At 37.1% G+C, this 20,747-nt stretch overlaps 1 protein-coding gene across 1 annotated transcript; it reads right to left on the minus strand.

The window, feature by feature from the left end:
* Nucleotides 1-5,388: 5,388 nt before the first annotated feature.
* On the minus strand, nt 5,389-18,946 carry LOC129274804 (peroxisomal carnitine O-octanoyltransferase-like). The gene is made up of 12 exons (XM_064108538.1): nt 18,821-18,946; nt 16,732-16,843; nt 15,402-15,489; nt 14,344-14,457; nt 13,319-13,423; nt 12,514-12,597; nt 11,375-11,485; nt 8,904-9,034; nt 8,356-8,479; nt 7,041-7,213; nt 6,154-6,273; nt 5,389-5,560 (listed from the first exon to the last, which is right to left on the minus strand). Exons 1-12 carry the CDS (start codon nt 18,900-18,902, stop codon nt 5,440-5,442), a joined length of 1,365 nt encoding a protein of 454 aa, XP_063964608.1. The 5' UTR covers nt 18,903-18,946; the 3' UTR covers nt 5,389-5,439.
* Between the last annotated feature and the right edge of the window lie 1,801 nt (nt 18,947-20,747).

The following is a 20,747-nucleotide window of genomic DNA, read 5'->3' on the forward strand; positions in this document are numbered from 1 at the left end:
TGTCTGTAAATATGCCATGTTTTTCAGCTTGTTGAATTAGTTTTCTCTTTTCATGAAGATGATTTTGTTTTCCGGTTAATTTTCCCTTCAGAAATGCCCACTTTCGAAGCATCTTATTTAGTTTACGGCCTTATGTAAAATTAGTCACCTCTCTTCTCGTGTGTGTGGGTGTGTGTGCAGTCGTTGTGTACAAAGTCAATGGGAGAGGAAAGAAGTCAACAGCGCTGACAAAATAAACGGTAGTGAATGGACTGGTGACTATATGATGCCTTCTTTTGGTAAACACTTATGTCTTGCTGCTGCAGAAACTCGAATAATTCTTGTTTGAATCTCAACTCTTCGGATTTTCAGAGGGTGGGGCTATTCCCTAAGAAACAAGGGGCCCGTCTTACAAAGACTTACGATTGATCCGATCAATACTATGGAAAGCAAGCATAGTCAACATATAAAATGCATGTTTGCTCATTTTTTTTCCTAGATAATGTATATCCATAAAATTCATTGATTTCTTGTAAGTTCGGTGTGTTCTCTTTTGTTTACAAAGGACATTTTGCACATTTCCTGTAGAAAAAAAATTATGACACTGATGGATTTCCATAGAGTTATGATTGATTGGATCAATCGTTACTCTTTGTATAAGACAGGGTCCAGGTGTGGCAGGGGCCGCGGAACGGTTTTCAAAGTGGGGGGGCTGACCATGCAAAAAATCACAATCATATGGTAATTTTTACGTTTTTGTAAAAGGTTTTTGAAAAAAATAGGGTGATGAAGCCCCCCCCCCCAGTGGCGTAGCTACGGGGGGCCTGGGGGGGGGGCACGTGCCCCCCCTGAGATTTGGTGTGCCCCCCCCAGGTGCCCCCCCTGAAAAAACTTGGCAGAGCAAAAAAAAAAAGGGAGAAAGAAGAAAAGAAAAAAAAAGGAAAAGAAGGAGAAAGACAAGAAAAAGGAAGAAGAGGAAAATAAGAGGAGGAAGACGAGTGAATGAAATAATGTGAGGGGAAGACTTGCAAAAAAAAAATCTTTCATGTTACTATATACAATTTTTGCTTGCGCTTCGCGCCAGTATTGCCTGTTCGATGAGATTCATATCTTGCTCAATAGGCTGATGTGGAGCAAGTTTTGAAGTCAATATACAAAACATATTTTAGCTCGGACATCGAGATTTCATTATTTTTTTTTCATTTACAAATTTAAGTGCTCTGTAAAATGTCCGTTTATGGTCTACATATCAGCATTTTAAGCTCACGCTGCGTGGTCACATTGTTTGATTTGCCAAGTTCCTATTGTCTACGTGTATTCCATAAAGTTCCATTAAACAAATGTATTCATAATGCCTAGATTCTAGGTCTAAATTTAAAACATGCGCGATAGCCTGCATGTTCTTTTTTTTAATGTAGTTAAATTATCCAGTTTCACATCAGAATATCAATAATTGTCTGCTCACGCTTCACGATTGCATTATTAATGATACCCAATTAACTATATCCTATTTATGATTTACAAAATATGAATAGAGTGTCCCGCTTTTAGGTCTAAAATCTCAATTTTCTTCCTCTAGCACTTCGCGCTCACATCAATTGTTTAGTTACATACCTATCCCATTTATTAATACAAAAAGTGCTTAGAATGACAATTTTTTAGGTCGGAATGTCAAAAATATTTGCTCGCGCTTCGCGCTCCCATTATTGAAATATATACCGTCTTCGTGGGTAACTGTAAGCAGTCCTTAACAGCTCCCTTTTTGATAATGCTAGAACAGTTAAATAAATTTCTGCTCGCGCTTGGCGTTCGCAGTAAATCATCTAGTTACATACGAATCTTGTTTAGGATCATACATAACATTGCCCAGAATATTAAATTTTCAGGACAAAATACATGAAAGTAAAAGATAATCGCTCGCGCTTCGCGCTCGCACTTTTTATAAGGCTTTTATGAGATCATTTCATGTATATGTTGTTTTATAAGAATAAAACTAAGAAGTGACTGATCGGGGAAAATAAAGGTGAAGATAATTTCGGGCTCCGGTCCCCAATTGGCGAAAGTCGGATCCGCCCTTGTGACACATACACACACACCGGAAAAATGGTGCCCCCCTGAAAAAGCAAGGACCCCCCAGTGCCCCCCCAGGAAAAAAATCCTAGCTACGCCACTGCCCCCCCCCCCCGCTTACGCGGCCCCTGTGTGGTCCCAGCATATTAGATTGAATGATAATGATGATTATAGAGGTATTCATAATAAATAATATGCAAAATTTATAAAGCGGTTAATAATTATGTTTCGAAGTGCTCCCGGCTTTATAGCTAGGCTACCCTTATCGGACGCTCGGGCATTCATGGAATTTCTATCTATCGGGTACCCATACACGTGGGTGGAGAATGGCAAATGTAGATAAACGCATTGCCAAAGGACGCGAGTGCTGCGGTGGGATTCGAACCCCATGCATGCAGATCCTGTGGTTTTAAAGACAGGAAACAAGCTATATAAGATCACACGGCCCAGAATCTAATCTTTATACTTTTCTTTCTTTCGGCTTCCATTTTGTCAGTCACTTCATTTTGTCCCTTTTTCACTACTTAAGAAAAATTGTGGGCGGTCGCCTCGCCCCCCCCCCCTCCTCTGGCCGCACGTGCGCCCCTGTTCGAAAAAAGGCCACGGATTATAAGCCATGATCCATATTGAATAAAACGACACTAAATAGTTTATATGATTGTATGTTCAAAATAGATTTAATTTCCTCACATTGCAATACAATATTGCATAAAAAATAGTCGATCGTGATTGTACGACCCGATAATTATGATATAAGTTCTTAATCCTCAATTATACATACGACATAATATGACGTCAGCCTATTTGCCCTGTGATTGTTTATTAGTAAGCATGCATGCATGCACTCGACCAAAGCAAAGATTTTTGTTGTAAAATAATTTACTGATTTGAATTCATTATTCATCCAAACTCTCGAATTAAATTGATGCCTTGCACAATGACAATTTTTTTCAGCGTGTTATTTTATGGCCAACATAACTATTATGATTCTATCGCCAATAAAAACAATTCTACATTTTCAAAATTTTGATATTTTTGTGTTGGTCGCGTGCATAATGGGTGTTGGCTGGTTTTAATACACGCGAGTTATAGGACCATAACAAACTCGACGACATGGGACATGTTGTTGCATAATACATTTAACCTTAATCTGGTAAAAAAAAAGAGGATAATCTCAAGTTAGCTACTATCTGATACTCATTTAAAGGACAAGTTCGCCCCAACAAAACATTTATTTGAATTCATAGAGAAAAATCAAACAAGCATAACAGTGAAAATTTCATCAAAATCGGATGTAAAATAAGAAAGTTATGATATTTCAAAATTTAATATCACAAACAGTTATATGCACATCCTGGTCAGTATATGAGGAGGCTGATGACGTCATCCACTCACTATTTTTTTTAATTTTTATTATTATATGAAATATTCTGATTTGCTTCGCAGTGTCAAGAGAAATGCGATTAATTCCTCCCTGAAGATGTGGAATTAGCATTGTCTAATACCATATGGTTCAGTCAAGTTGGTCCTTATTGTCAAATCTGTAAAAAAAAATGAAATATTGTATAAATTCAAACAATTAAAATCAAAAGAAATAGTGAGTGAAGGATATCATCGACTGTCTCATTTGCACCCTTGAGAACCAGCAACCTGCATGTATACATATATATATATATCACCTCAACTACTCTGACCATGCTTCTAACCCATAATGCAACAATCTTAGCAGTGTAGTCTTGTAATATAGTCCCATTTATGTGATGATATGCCAATTGGCTATTTAACACATTCATAACGCAATAACTATGTTACTAGTATAAGAAAACAGGTAACTCTCATCTAAAAACATTTTAGTATCTCTGTCATGTCTATACAAAATAAAATTAGACCTCTTTATTACCAATATTCATCTTAAAAGGTATATTTTTAAGACTAGCCATTTATAACACACATTCAATTAGAGACAACATACAGTATTGGTAAGTTCGCTCTTTCTTTAAAGGGGAAATTCACTGTCTCTGACAGAAAATTTATTGTAAAAATAGTTTAATGTTTAATGTTACATGTAAAAAATATATATTGCCGAAGGTTTAAGAGAAATCCATCAAAAATAAGAAAAAAGGTTATTAGATTTTTATTCATTTGATTTGTGAAGTCATATCATGTATAAGAGCAGCTTTCCTGCATTATAGTATGGTAATAAAATCAATGAAATGCCATTTTTTCAGAAAATTGAAAATGGTTTTGATTGTAACTTCAGTAGACCAATACAAAATTGATTTCACGCCCGCTCTTAACAAGAAAATAAGAGATAAGTCATCAAGTCAGGGTGAAATTCCCCTTAAGGAATCACGGGCCTAAAACATTTTCCCATAGACTCGTGTGTTAAAAGGGCACTTTAAAAAATCATTAAAAATAAGGAAAAGATTCGGGGGTTGAATGATTACTATCATGGATAGAAAATATATCTGACAATCAATATCTGAACAGAAAGGGATCCCTCGACCGGCTTATTTCAAAAATAAATCGGCATTTATAAAGGCATCTCCTGAGGGATCAATTCATCACCTGAAACCGTGAAATAGCCCTTATCCTTCCACCAGTCAAATATAGTTCCAAAGTTGGTGACATTTCTTCGCAATTCGGGAAAAGAAAGTTCAGTAGTACCCTCAATAGAATCAGTATTAGATGGACAATCATATTCATACACTTTGTCAATCAGCTATATATATCAAAATATAAAGAAATGAGAATGGGTTGGCTCGAATGAATATATTTTTCCTTTCCATTGTTAAAGGAGAATGAAACCCTTGAAACCAGCTGAATCCATATCAAAGAGAAAAATCAAAGAAACATATTGTTGAAAGTTTGAGGAAGATTGAATGAATAATAAGAAAGTTATGAGCATTCGAATATTGAGATCACTAGTGCCATGTAGATCCTCCCAACGGCAATGCGACCAAGATCTGTGATATCACACACGTACAACTCCCTCATTACTTTAGTACTTATTTCACTTATATTCTCACTTTTATAGAGTCTACCACAATGTGAGGTGTTCTCTTTATGAGATGACAAGTACAGAGGTTTCGCAACATTATATCATTGATGAATCGTTTGTCATATGATTAGAATGAGCAAAAAGAGATGTTTTGGGGTATATTTTCAGTGTCCAAATGGGAGAGTTGTACGTGTGTGACATCACAGATCTTGGTCGCATTGCCAATGTGAGGATCTCCATAGCATTAGTGATCTCGACATTCAAATGCTCATAACTCTTGTATTGCTAGTCCTATTTTACTCAAAGTTTTGTTGATCTTATTCTTTGATTTTTCTGCTTTCACAAAAGCTAACTTGCTCCAAGAGTTTCATTCTCCTTTAATGTGACCTTTAAAGTTTTGCAGACTCGAGTAGGTTTGCGATCTTGTTGAGGGCCAGAGTTATTTGGCGAAAGAAGAGGTGGGGATTTGTGTCCGCACAGCTCTTGAAAGAACTCACAGTAAAGCGAAGGCTGTATTTAAAAAAATAATAGAATTATGAAGAGGAGATTTAAAAAAATCATTAAATCGCTTATCACATCTTACATTACGAGCTATTTCTTTAATTTTGATTCAATCCCATCGCCTGCCCTAAACAAAGCTGAAGTTGCTTCAACATAACAATTAAAAAGCTACAATTTCATTCATTTTTTTGTTCCAAAAATTAAACCAAAACTACACACCAGATCATTTTAAATTAAACCCCCAATTAACACACAGCAAAAAAGAAAACAAAACAAAAAGCAAAATCTCAGCTAGTACACTTTGCTGCCTCGTTCGTTTGTATGCTGGAACATAAATTCTCCCCCAGGAGAATAATCCTGTGTTTGGTCATGAAGGGGGGGGGGTGAAAATGTTTGTAGGGAATTGTGTATGTGTGTGCTGTGTGTGTGGCAGTCAGACAGACAGAGAAAGTGAGGGAGAGTGGCGGAAAGAGAGAAAATAAAACTGAAAGAGAGATATAGAGAGAAGGGGGAGATGGAAGGGACAGAATGTGTGTGAGAGGGGGTGCAGTGTGTGTGTGGGGGAGGGGGGGGGGGGGTCAAGGAAAAGGAAGGCAACTTACTGCTGTTTATGATAGCTGTAACAGCACATATACCCATCCTGTCTCATGGGGGACATAGCTGCTACCCCGGGGGTACCCCCTAAGGTACTGGTAGAGAGTGCGAAGTTACCTCCTCCTCCACTGCCAAGAAAAAAAAAATTGCAAAGAAATTCGAGTTACATCAATGTCTTTGTTAATGAAGCCGAGTATGAATTAGAAAAATTATGTATTGAAGCAGTTCTTCTTTGTCAGATTTCCTGTGCAAGGGAGCGACTGCCCCCTCGACCAGTGGCGTACCTAAAATTTTCCAAAGGGGGGGGGGGCAAATTCGTCCGCCAAAAAAAAAAAAGGTCTTCAACCGCAAGTAAAGGACATTTCGCACCAGAAAAAAAGTGACAAGCAAAAAAAAAATTACTCCGGAGAAACTCTCTCCAAAGCATCGATTCCTTTGAAAATGGAATTAAAATCACAATTGAGAGCTGAGAGGCTTAATGGACCGGGACAGCATCAGAATCCCTTGACTCTGGACAACGACATAATTCAAATTGTTCGTCCGGTGCAAATATTCGAATGATCTGCTGTCCCGGTCCACCAACTTTCGACAAACATGACAAAAGCCTCTCAGCTCTCCATTGTGATTTGACTTGCAGTTTCAAAGGAATTTGTGCATTGTAGAGTTTAAGATAATGCGAAAAGTGCGGACTGTCAAGCGATCTTCGACGCAATGCTCCCTCAAGCGTAAAAAAAATCCAGGCTCCCGTTTTATAAAGATTTACAACTGTTGTAACTTGGCAATTATGGTAACTACTATGGTAACCTTGATTTTGATTGGCTACTGAGCCCTGTTGGGGGCAAAGTTACAACAGTATTAACTATTTATGAAACAGGCCCTGGACTGAACATCCTACCTGAGAACGAAAGCCTTGTCTAAGAATATCTCAGGTATTGGCATGTTCATTTCTTCGGATAGGACGTAGAGACCTAGAAGATGGCGATCAATCCCATTACCATTCACGGCTTCCGCCATGAGGGCCAGGTGTTTGTCATGGGCTTTCCGCAGCAGATGTAGCTGATGAGTGGGCTAGGAAAAAAAAAGTAAAAAAGGGTCATTAAATAGCCAAGAAGTGTGTGTGTGTGTGTGTGTATAAGTATTGCAACGCGATGTAGCCTGTTTTCAGAACCATACCCGGGAAAGAGGGAACTATATAAGTGGAAAAAATAAACGGTCTTTGCTCGTTTTCTGACATTTCGTTATTCGATAGATTTATTATCAATCACCAATGTTGTTCTTAATTTGTGTTCTTTTTAATTTTTTTTATACTGAAATACACAATTTCAGTGCATGGCCCTGCATGGATAGCGGGACTGTGGGAGCCTATAATCTAGGCGGAGGCTACACTTATTGTCTTTGCTGTAATGCTGAATGCAAGCGATACGCCTGATGTGGCAAAGACTACGACTTTGAGACTGCGAATGCAGTTTGTAGTCTTTGCCGCATCAGACGTATCGCTTGCGTTCAGCATAACAGCGAAGACAACAACAAAGCCTCCGCCGAGATTATAGGCTCTGGTAGCGGGGGTGCTTGTCAATGTTTTTCTTAACAGCTAGACTAGCACCTCCTCTTAGAAAATCTTTCCCCAGGCACCAGACTTTGAGTGTTTCAATAAATAACAATCTTACAAAATTGGTGGCTGGCCAGAGGGAAACGGGGCGACCGAAGAGGATCGACACGTAAGAAGTAAGTGGTGGTGGAGAGTATCTAGGAGGGTAGGGTTGAGGGAAGAGGATGTACCAAATACACTGCAAAAACTATGTTGATTTAACACCAGCCCGGAATCTATATATGTCCACTCCAGGGAAGTGTTAAACAACACCAGTTTCGTTTTGGTCTAACACCAGATAGGTGTTTATACAACACCAATTAGTATTAAAACAGCATCGGTTTGATTCCAAACGGGTGTTGTTTCAATACTTCTCTGGTATATATAGATTCGGGGATGGTGTTAAATCAACACCGGAGTTTTTGCAGTGTACTAGTAAAGTAAGAGGGAGGGTGTGAAACTGATCTCTGTGGGGCGAGGTGAGACCGGCTTCCCATACTCGGGGTCTACTATTACAAGACTACACTGCTGGGAATGTTGCATTATGGGCAGTAAACCTGGCCTAATTAGGACTTGAGGCGGGACGATAAGGTTGCTGCTTCGTGTGCCCTTTAATGCTTACATCTGGTTGTCTATCCAGCATTGCTTTACACCAATCAATGGCCTCCATGGTACACGATCTCATGGTGTCTGTTCGTCCATGGTAGAACTGACGAGTTGTTGCCGTTTCATATGCTGCTCCAGGCCTAGAAAATGGGGGAGGGGGGATGACCAGTAATAGAGAGTGCCGTGATGTTATTTTTTTGCTTCAGTAGAAATGTTACACTTTTATATATTGGTACTTTATTTTGTACAAACTATTGAGATGAATTAATGAATTTTATGTATGAATCATCAGATCAAATCCCTTTTGACGCTTGATTTATTTTCCATGTGTAGAGACTATTCAACCAAATTATTGCGCTTAAAACATTTTCATTAAAAAGTTATTGTTCATTAACAGGAAAATTTCTTTTTGCCAAGATTATGTTTTTTTAATGTGGCAGTCATATAATTTCTGACGTAAAACATCCGTATGCATCTTTTTAGAGTTTAAACATGCGCATTAGTTTGATTTCAAATATAAATTAATCAAAAGTTAAAAAAGCGCCCTCTCTTGATAAAACTTACTTATTAAAAGTTGTAAAGTAAGCCAGCTGGAGAGCCAATTGTATAGTTGGGTCGGGGTGCAGCTTGTTTCTCTTCAAGAGGTCGCCTTCAAACAATATGTACTCACTATACAAAACTTCGTAATTGGAAGCCTAAAACGATGAGTTTAAAGTGATTCGTAGGAGGTGGGGCATGGGTAAAAAGAAAGAAATACAAATGACTAGCTGATAATAAATTATATTCAATGTGATCTGCTAAATATTTGAGTAATTACGAAGACAAGGTAGAAAATCTTCCTTCATTATCTCTCGTAGGATGGAGATCTGTGTTAAGCAAGGTGGTGCGTCCAGATTGGACCTTAAAGGGATGGTCCGGGCTGAAAGTATTTATAGCTTAATAAATAGAGTAGAATTCACTGAGCAAAATGCCAAAAATTTCATCAAAATCAGATAACAAATAACAAAGTTATTGAATTTTAAAGTTAAGCAATATTTTGTGAAAACAGTCGTCATGAATATTCATTAGGTGGGCTGATGATGTCACATCCCCACTGCTTTTTTTGTATGTTATTATATGAAATTAGGTTTATTCAAATTTTTTCCTCCAAGAACTAGAAAAATTGGATTGGCAACTGATTTAGTGCATTAGATATTTATTGTTGCAACTTATTTCATTATAAGGAGACATATATTATTCACACAAGTATGAAATAATTAAAAAATTATGATTTTATGTAATAACATAGGAAAACGGAAAGTGGGGATGTGACATCATCAGCCCACCTAATGAATATTCATGACGACTGTTTTCACAAAATATTGCTAAACTTTAAACTTCAATAACTTTATTATTTGTTATTCGATTTTGATGAAATTTTCAGCGTTTTGCTCAGTGAATTCTACTCATTGTATTAAGATATAAATATTTTCAGCCCGGACCATCCCTTTAATGTCTGAAGCTCTCTTAAAGCTATAACGAAGAGGGTGCAAATGTCCTAATTCTCCCACCACCTGAATCCCACTGGTTTGTTTCCAATTGGTCTAATACCAATTGGTCCAATAACCAACTCGTCTACTATCATTTGGTCTACCTTCAGTTCGTCCACAATCCACATGGTCTAATCAACATTTCGTCTAACAGCCATTTGGTCCGATGACCATTTGGTCCAATAATTCGTCTAATCACCAGTTCGTCTATGACCACCTCGTCTAATAACCAGTTGGTCCAATAGCCATTTAGTCCATATGCCATTTGGTCTAATTGGACTAAGTGTTAATTGGGCGAAATGAATTAAAAGAAAATGGGTATAAGACCAACTGATTGTGGCGAGACGAAATGGTCATAAACGAACTGGTGATTACACGAAGTAATTATTGGGCCAAATCGTTATTGGACCGAATGGCTGTTAGACGAAATGTTGATGGATAGAATGGCATTAGACTAAATGAAGGTAGACCATGTGATGAATGACGAATTGGCAATAGACGAATCAGCAGTTTACCCCTTCCATATCATTATGTTAACTTTGGGAAAGAGAGCTTCCATACATCAAGGTACAATATAGTCGAGGTGATGCTGCGCAGGGGGGCGTGGGGCGGAGTGACCGCCCCTGTAATTTTTCAAGTCGTGAAAAATGAGAAAAACAAAAGAAGATGAAAGAAGAATACCCCGCGTCTTGTCCTCTTTCAGAATAAATGATGGCCCTCTAATCACAATTATCGAGAACTGGTGGAGGTGCCGTGGCCGAGTGGTCAAAAGGTGACCGACAAGACACATGAAAGTCCGGGGTTCGATCCCCGGCCACGGCTAGTGAGCAAGGCATTTAATCAACAGTGATGTTTTTATCCTACATTCAAATAACTGAAAATGCTATATGCAATCTTGGTAACTATTGTTTAAAACAGATTCGAAGATTTCTTTCCTATCCGCCTTCATCAAAACCAGACCTGCCAACCTTCTACAACAACAAAAGTATTCTTAGAAGGAAAAACAAATATTTTTTGAAAAAAAAAGAGGTTTTTTTTGGCTCAACATAACAATAGCCAGACTGTTGTAGTGAGATCGTTAAAAAAACGTGTCAAAATGAGTCTACTTGAAAATTTGATAATTCACCCTTTTAAACATGTGCTCATAGACGATAATTTACTTGTTCCTTTCATGCAAGTTACTGGCCCGACAGTGATTTTTACTGGTCTTGGACTGTTGGACCGGCCCAGTGTCACGCGCTGTGTATAATACATATATGTATTATATGTATTATACACATGATCAGAATTAAAAAAAAAAATAACAAATCGTACAAAAATCATTGATGTATTCATAGCAAAAAAGAGGAACAAATAATCTAAAAAGGGAACGGGTGGCATGTCTGCAAAACACATTTTCAATTTTCGGCCATCTCGGAAACATTTCTTTGTTAAATAGGGTATATTTTCTTTTTAAACTTTATAAACATCTGTCCTTTGACAGAAAAGGGCAAAGAAGGTTTATACCAGTTTATGATATGTCTCTGTCGCATGCTGAATGTCATCTTGAACCTTCTGATCGACAGTGAAGATCATTTCTATCGGCATGGGAATGTCTGGTCTGACTGTGAGCTCACCCTGAGGAAAAGAGAGACAGAATTAGAGCAGAGAAAGAATGAGAGACAGGAAGCAGTGGTGTGTCTAGACTATTTGGTTAGGAGGGAGATAATCATTCTCTGACGACTAAAAAAAAACTCGTCTCCGTTTCCGGAGCACTTTCGTCCAAAAATGTGGGCATGGCAGAGCCGATTGCGAAGCCATGCCCTCCTCAGGAAGTTGGTGAAGGGGAGAAGTAAGACGGGGGAGTAATAAACATTGGCTCATGTAGCTACATAAGTAGAACAGTATGAAGGTAGGCCTTGGGGATGCGGGTCGGGGACATGCACTTCAAGCACCCGCACGTTTCGAGGAGGAAAAAAAATGCCATGATTTGTATGATATAAACTTATACCGAAGTTACTATCATTATCATTCTCATTGTTCTTATTTTCATTTTTTAAAGTTATCTTTCTAGTCAAATACATCATGATCAAATCTGTTCAGAAAAGTTGTTTTGTCTTGCTCACACGCACTCACATAATATTGATAGGCCAATATGTTTACATTACCGTATACACCCACACACACACACACACACGCGCGCACACTAATATATTGGGGCTTACGGGGCACTTACCCCAACCCCCAAAATAATGGAAACAAAATGTGTACGCACTCACATATGTATAGGCCTATATGTTTACATTACCGTATACATACACACCCACATCCACACACACACACCCTCACCCACTAATATATTGGGGCTTAGAGGGCACTTACCCCAACCCCCAAAAATAATGAAAACAAAATATGTACGCACTTACATATGTATAGGCCTATCAGTGTGTTTACATTACCGTATACATACACACCCAAACACACACACCCTAACCCAATAAGATTAGAGGGTGAGGGTGTGTGTATATGTATAGGCTTAGAGGGCACTTAACCCAACCCCCATAATAATGAAAACAAAATGTTCCATCATTAGGAAAAAGTAAGGGAAAGCACAACAAAATGCCCGCTAGCCCCTTAAGCATTTATAATAGGCCTACAGCACTCACGGGCCAGTCTCCACCATCCTTTATGATCCTCGAGTTCACAAACATGCTTAAGATTACGACAGCCATTCCATCCATAGGGGCGTGCTGTAATAGAAACGACCATAAGCAAGATTTCAAAACAAACTCAGTCAAAATGACTACATAAGTAGTCAGCTGGATGTGACCATTATGTCTACTCATATTGGCAGACAATATTGACGGTGATATACTCTCTAAATTGCTGATATTGAAATAGATTGCGATCAAAGACCAATCCGGATGAAGTTTTTAAATTTAATAGATGTAGAATTCACTCCCATTCTATTGGAACTTTCGATCCAATTTTGGATTCATCTCTATTAGATTGACTTTTAATCTACGGAATTTAGAGAGTAGTAAACTAGTTTTTAATTACTTCCCTTTTAGAGACCATAATTTGTAAATCATCAATAGGCCTATTGTTCTATAAATGAATTGTTTTTTAATACAGACGGAGCCCACATAGATGAACAATTTTGGGCAATAAACTAAGATGATATTCAGACAAAAAGTGAATTTATTGTATTTATTTAATGCTCGGATCTTAACCCCTAATCCTCCTCTCGTTAGGGGTGATTACTTTTTTGGCATGAAAAATAACGATTCTTATTCCATAATGATTTATCATTTTATTTGCTCAGATAAAAAAATAATAAAACATGATTTGAAGGACCAAAGCTGACAGAATAATGTTTATGATGATAATAATCATAACTATAAATGGAAGAATATTATTTCATAACAACTACCAGGCCATAAGTGGTGAATAAAAAAACCCAATACTCACATCGGCATTAAAACAGATGGTGCCGTTGGAAGTGACTATGGAACTGAGTGTTTTGTCAAACCAGCGATTGCTAGCCGACGAACCTGCGACTCCGTTTGAACAGGTCTATGCAATTGTACGAATGAATGAATAAATTAATTTAAAAATATCATTAAATATATCCTTTCACCGTAGGTGAACCGATTAATGTATATAACTGCTTCTTACGAGCTACATTTAACTTCAGTTTTTTTTTTTTTTTTTTTTTTTTTGGGGGGGGGATTAGGGGGTTCTACCCCCCCCCCTCCTACGTCGGCTGCCAAGTAAAACAAAAAGTAATGACCTACATTTTGGAGCCAACCCCAAATTGCCTTCTATAGTGAACCTTTTTTTCAAAATTTTCAGTCAAACCCCCTCCTTGGATAAAGCTAGATCCGCCCCTGTAAAGTAGTAATTTCTTTCAGTTATATACCGCTTTGCTTTCTGATTCGTAAATATTTTATAGATTATGTGATGAAAAAGAAGTAAAGAATTAAAAAAAGCATACAAACTTATATAAATAAATTTCAGCTAAGACTGCATGCATGGTCGAGAAATCTGTTTGCGCCTGCGCACTGCCTCAGCTCCGGGTCAAAATTGACCCCGGAAAAGTATCGATGTGACAAAGCCAAAGAGCCAAATCTGACCCAGAAGAGTGCCCCAAATGGGCTAATCTGCTAGTCAAATTTGACCCAAGACTTTTTGTTTTAGAGATTCCCGATTTTTTAAGAAAAGTTTCTGTGTAGAATTTAATATACCGGAAATGGAAAAGGAGATTTTAATACTGTAAGGGCTCGCTATTCCCAAACATTTACTTTGCATAAACTGAAATATTCATTCGTAAAAAATATGAAATAGGACCTCAATCCGAATATTATTTTGTGCCATTATTTTGTGCATTTATTTCGAAGGTTCATTAATCCGAATAGAAAACAAAGTTTGTCATCCCAAAGGTTTGTTATTCCAAGTCTTCGTTACTCTTCAAACAGCACCCCATAACATCTTACCTCGGCCAAGTTCTTTGGAATCCCATCATCGAGAACCAAGCCAATGATACTCGTCTTGATTGTTTCTATGTGACCTCTATTACATGGATCGAGAGATACAAGATGATCGAACGCCTGCAAACGAGAAAAATAATTAATTTCAAAATTTGTGTAAAATAGCCCATAATATCAACCAGAATGTTTCGTTTGGTGTTATCACTGGAAAAACGAGAATCATTTAGAGGAGGAGAAAATAACCATATCGTACACTCTAAAAAGGATTAGTCAAAATGACGATTTTCTTGGTTAATATGTGCCCGCCCGAGAACAATTGTCAAAATCAACCAAATCATCGGATAAAATCTATCATAAATTTGGCTGATTTCGGTCGAATACAAATTAACTGAGAGAATGGTCATTTTGAACAATCCTTTTTAAAAGTGAAAAAATAAGGACAAAAACATGCGAATGAAGGTTGGCGAATAGAGTTACATGTTTTTCCTGAAGTTTTCATTTTGTGACGTCACTGGCGAGCAGCTCCATCACCAATAATAAATTATACCGTAATTGGGTGATTTCAAGTTCAGTGTTGACCTTTTGGTGTTGGTGTTAGGTCAATTTTTACATGAGTATAACACCAACCATAAAATGAAGATGGTCCTGAAAAGTCACTCACTGGCTGTTGAGCTGTCAATAATGTGATCTGGATCAGTTTTACAAACTCAGAATAGGTTTTGGAGCTAGGAGAAGCAATCGAAATTCCAACACTAGCACCAACACCAACGCCAACACCGGACTTGAAATCACCCAATGTGGCTGAGCCGACCGAGTGTGTAATAAGCGAGGGTGTGCGCGCGAGTGGAAGTGTGTTGGGGTCATAGGTTTGGGTATGGGTAGGGGTGTAGGGGGGGGGGGGGGGCTAAACATGTACTTTTTTCATACACATTCAATGATAAAAGTGTTTGGAAAGGATTGAGGTCTTGGTCTTTCCGCGGCTGGTGATGAAAACATAACTATAATCATGCATTTTTTTTTTAAGGCGCTTAAGATTTTTTTAAATTTCTTTATTATTATTATACCTGAGCGTAGGTGGTCCTGTCATCTGCCGTCAGTGCCCCGATGCCCTGCCCTCTCTGACGAGACAATCCTTTGATAAACACCAGCTGTCTATAAACCGACACAGTAACAACACGTAACACAGTCACACTAATGAAACCGACTCCATACCGACCGACTGTGTTATCATTAGAAATAATGTGTTAAGCTTTGGTCGGCCCATACTCAGATTCGCCGGTACGTCTGGGGCCCATCTTACAAAGAGTTACGCTTGATCCGATCAATCACAACTATGGAAAGCCAGCAAAGTCAACATATAAGATGCATGTTTGTTCAAAAGATTTTCTAGATATGAATGTACATCCATGAATTCATTGATTTCTTGACAATTCTGGTGTGTTCTCCTTTGTTTATAAAAGACATTTTGCAAATTTCCTGTAGAAATAAATTATGACACTGATGGATTTCCATAGAATTACGATTGATTGGATCAATCGTAACTCTTTGTAAGACGGGGCTCTGAAGTATTGGTATATTGAGTTTGACGATGATTATTTTCAAATTCAATTTAACATTTCTTTCTTTCCGATTGACATTTTAATCATTTTTCACGTAGAATATACAAATCAATAATATCATAAATATATTACAAAACCAATAAATGTAAAATGCAGAATGAAAATCATGCACATGGAAAAAGGCGTACCCCCCTCCCCTCCCCGAAAGCAGGTGCTTGTGTCGGGATACGCCTATAAAACAATATGGCTTAACAAAAGAGGATTAAAAAAAAATAGGAGGCTTTAGTCCTCGAATCGGAAACAGAATTGAATCATGAATAATAATTAATCCACGCTGTTTTTCGTATTTACAACTTTGAATGGATTATGTGCCTTAAGGGCATGAAATACAGTGGCAAAAGAAAATTGGTTATTGGTGCCATATCATGTAAAATCAAATTATTGATTTTGTGTATGTATCTAGGATTTACTGCCAATTTGTCTCAATCTGTACACGCACCATTGATTGCAACCCCTATTGTTACTGTTCATTCGACATATGAGAAATAAAAAAATTGAACTTAATTGAATTAAAGAAAAAGGGGCCAACAATATTTTAAACTAAGAAGTTTAACCATTTGTAGCTTTTGTTGTGATCTCTTTTACTCTCTCTCTCTATCTCTCTCTCTCTTTCTCCCCCCCCTCTCTCGCTCTCTCACCCTCTCCCCCTCCTCCCTTAACATTTATCTGTTTACTTATTTCTTTCATTATATTAAAAAAAAATCTTTGTTATAATATTATTATTTTCTTCTTCTTCTCATTATTGGGGAGGGGGGGGGGGCGTTCCTGTACTTACTTGTGTATTTCTGGAGCGGTCAGAGCTTGACCCTCCCGATCGAAGACGGTCATTTTGAAGATATGGCCGTTGCATATCACGTGAATATGAGTGGGGCATGGTCCCTCATTCTCTGTTTAATTAATGGAATTAGCGAGTTTTCGTAATTAAAACGGGGACGGATAATCTATTGAACAAGCCCGTAAATCATAAGAGGTCTTTGTCGAAAATTGGTAAACTGGGACAGTAGATTGTCTTAACATTCGGAGCTGATTAACAATTGCAAATGTCGTTTGTCCAGAACGACACTGCTGCTTTGATTCATCAATTTTCGACAAAGGCTGCTTTGTTATGAAGGGTTTTTGACAATAGATTCTCTGAGTTCCAGAACGCGTCTGCCTAGTGGTTGTGAAATTCCCCTTTTGACAGTAATCATTATCAGACGGAGTCATGGGGGGTGTTGGGGCTACCCCACCACCCCATCCCTTTTGAGTGATATGGTTTTTCTTCAGAATAAATAAAAATGAGAAGGGGGGGGGGGAGAAAGAACTGAAAGACAGCATTGACAACAAAACCCGGATTAATTGGCAGCAAAATATTCTTTTATTGATTAAACAAGTGGAACGCCTCTCGCAGTCTCGCCTGTATTACGCGTTTTAATATAGCAGCAGTGCTAACATTGAAAACTACTGTAAGATAATCATTCACAAAAACACCATTCATATAATGACATAATACCACGTTCATTGACCATAGATGACATTTGAACGGTGACTTAAGACTTGTCAACTACACCCATGTCCACATTTCATTCACTCTATCCATAAACTTTCAAAGTTATGATGGCAATTCAACAATTACCCCAACATGGCCTAAGTTTATTGACCTTAACTGACCTTTGACCTTGGTTTTGTGACCTGAAACTCACAGGGGATGTTCAGTAATACTTGATTACTCTTATATCCCAAGTTTTATGAAATAGATCCATAAACTTCAGAGTTAGAATGGTAATTCAACAAATACCCCAAACACGGCCAAAGTTCATTGACCTTAAATGACCTTTGACCATGGTCATGTGACCTGAAACTCGTACAGGATGTTCAGTGATACTCGATTACTCTTATGTCCAAGTTTTATGAACTAGATCCATAAACTTTCAGAGCTAGGATGGTAATTTAACATATACCCCCAACACGGCCAAAGTTCATTGACCTTAAATGGCCATTGACCATGGTCATGTGACCTGAAACTCGCACAGGATATTCAGTGGTACTTGATTAACCTAATGTCCACGTTTTATGAACTAAATCCATAAATTTTCAAAGTTATGATGGTAATTCAACAAATTCCCCCAACTTTGCCAAAGTTCATTGACCCTAAATGACCTTTGACCTTGGTCATGTGACCTGAAACTCAGGCAGGACGTTCACTAATACTTGATTAACCTTATGTCCAAGTTTCATGAACTAGATCCATAAATTTTCAAAGTTATGATAGTAATTCAACAAATACCCCCAACTTGACCAAAGTTCATTGACCCTAAATGACCTTTGACCTTGGTCATGTGACCTGAAACTCAGGCAGGATGTTTAGTAATACTTGATTAATCTTATGTCCAAGTTTCATGAACTAGGTTCATATACTTTCTAAGTTATGATGTCATTTCAAAAACTTAACCTTAGGTTAAGATTTGATGTTGACGCCGCCGCCGTCGGAAAAGCAGCGCCTATAGTCTCGCTCTGCTATGCAGGCGAGACAAAAATGGATGTCCTTTATAACATAAAGCCTATACATATCAACCCCTTACACCACCTCTGGGCATCAACGACACATTATGCATTATCGCGAAACGATAGAAACGGAGACATTTATTCACATTTTGGTAATATTCATTTATCACTTTATTCATGCATGCATTTTGCTTTTTTTATTCAGATATATTTATTTGCCATCTATTTCTTTTATTGAATAATAAATGAAAGAATATGTAGATTTATTCATCTATTAATCCATTCATTATTATATCATTGCTTAATTTATTATAATCATGAATATGAATTTTCTTTTGGAAGCGAGGGGGGGGGGTAGTAGTGGATGAAAATGACAAAACCTGTTTTGAAGTATCTGTAGAGGGCGTCCTTCTGTATTCCTGGCTTCCGACATGCATTGAACAGCCCTCTCATCTGATCCATAGAGAATCGTTGGGTTCCAGACCTGTTCTTGTCTGCTGGGAACATCTCCCTGTAATTTGTACACAACAACAACAATGATTATAATAATAATGATGATAATCCTGATGATGATGATGATGATAATAATAATATCAATAATGATAATATAATAATAATAATAATAATAATAATAATGATAATACTAAAAAATATTAATGATGATGATGATAATAATAATGATAATAATAATAATAATGATAATAATAATAATAATAATGATAATGATAATAATAATAATGATAATAATAATAATAATGATAATAATAATAATAATGATAATACTAAAAAATATTAATGATGATGATGATGATAATGATAATAATAATAATAATAATAATAATAATAACAACAATAATAGTACACTCTTAAAAATGATGGGCGACATATACTGTCCACACGACAATTCAACAGAATTTTATCAAATTCTGGGTAGTTTCAAACCAATGATGTGTGCTTTTGGTGAAAACTACACAGTATTGGTTGAAAACTACCCAGAGTTTGATATTAAAAAAAAAAAATTGCTGTGTGGATAGTATGTTGCCCAACATTTTAAGAGTGTAATAATGATTATCACGTTAATTGCAATAGTATACACAACAAAAAAGTAAGTCCCCCCTTAAACAAACATCAATAATTTCCAAACCAATGCGAGTTTTTGATATAATTTTACATGAGCGTGTAGGTAATTTTATAAGCTACCCTCTGTGTAAACGTTATGGACGTATTTTACTTCATGCTTCAGTGAGCACCGTCAGAAGGCAAAAATGTCACTTTTCAAAAGTCACAAGCCAAATATCATGACTTTGATTCCATTTTATTGGAACTAATTCCACATTCTCACCATAAAAAATAGTCAGAAGGCTTGTAAAAGGTACTCTCTAAAAGACAATACAACTTTTTTGCCTAAATTTCACGGTTGAATAAACACAAGTCCAAATTGGCTATAATTGGATTTTTTACACATTTATATCAATAAAAATGATAGAATATGGTGACAGTTATTTTTGGAAGAGTTTCTTTAACAATATTCATCGTTTCACGGTTCAATGAACATTTATTGAAAACAAAAAATACGATTTTCAAATAACATAGGCAAGTATTGGTTCATTTTGAGAACTGAAAATGATCTTTTCTCAACTTTTTCGTTATGTTCATGACCAATTAACATGCTTCAATGATTCAAAGGCGTTTAATTAAATATCCACGCTTGAATGAACATGTGGAATGCGATTAGCTCTTTTGTACGTTATTGGAAAAAATGCAATTTGTTACTATGAATATCTGTCACAAACCCCCTTGCATAGTTCATTTGATTTGATTTTTATGAAAATCCTGATGTTTAATGCATCAGTGAGCACACAATATTCGAAAATTATGCAAATGAGAAGAAAGTTCAAGGCCTTAGCCCCACTCTGTGTCGTATCGAATCGTTATTTTGGTGTGCGCGCCTTTAGGATAGTGTTACTCTGAAGCCATGTACGAAGTTTCATGAAATAACTATTGGCAGAAGTAACAAAAACCGTCCATGGAACAAACCCTCATTTCATTTTTGTTAAAATTTTGACTTCGTCTCTCATAGACTTGTGTACATTATGGGTGCACATGTTTAAGAATAAGTAACCCCTTATTCAATACGGTGGAACTTTTTTTAATGTTTATCAACCTATGGGCAGAATTCTGTGCAAAAATGAAATCGATTTGTTTATTTATGGATGAGTGAGCACGCATCAAAGTGGGAAAATTTGTATTTTCAATGTCACAGACTCATTTTAAAGGGTAATAAAGTGAATATTGGGGGCAAATTCG

The sequence above is a fragment of the Lytechinus pictus genome, chromosome 13, assembly GCF_037042905.1.
Source record: "Lytechinus pictus isolate F3 Inbred chromosome 13, Lp3.0, whole genome shotgun sequence".
Lineage (NCBI taxonomy): Eukaryota > Metazoa > Echinodermata > Echinoidea > Temnopleuroida > Toxopneustidae > Lytechinus > Lytechinus pictus.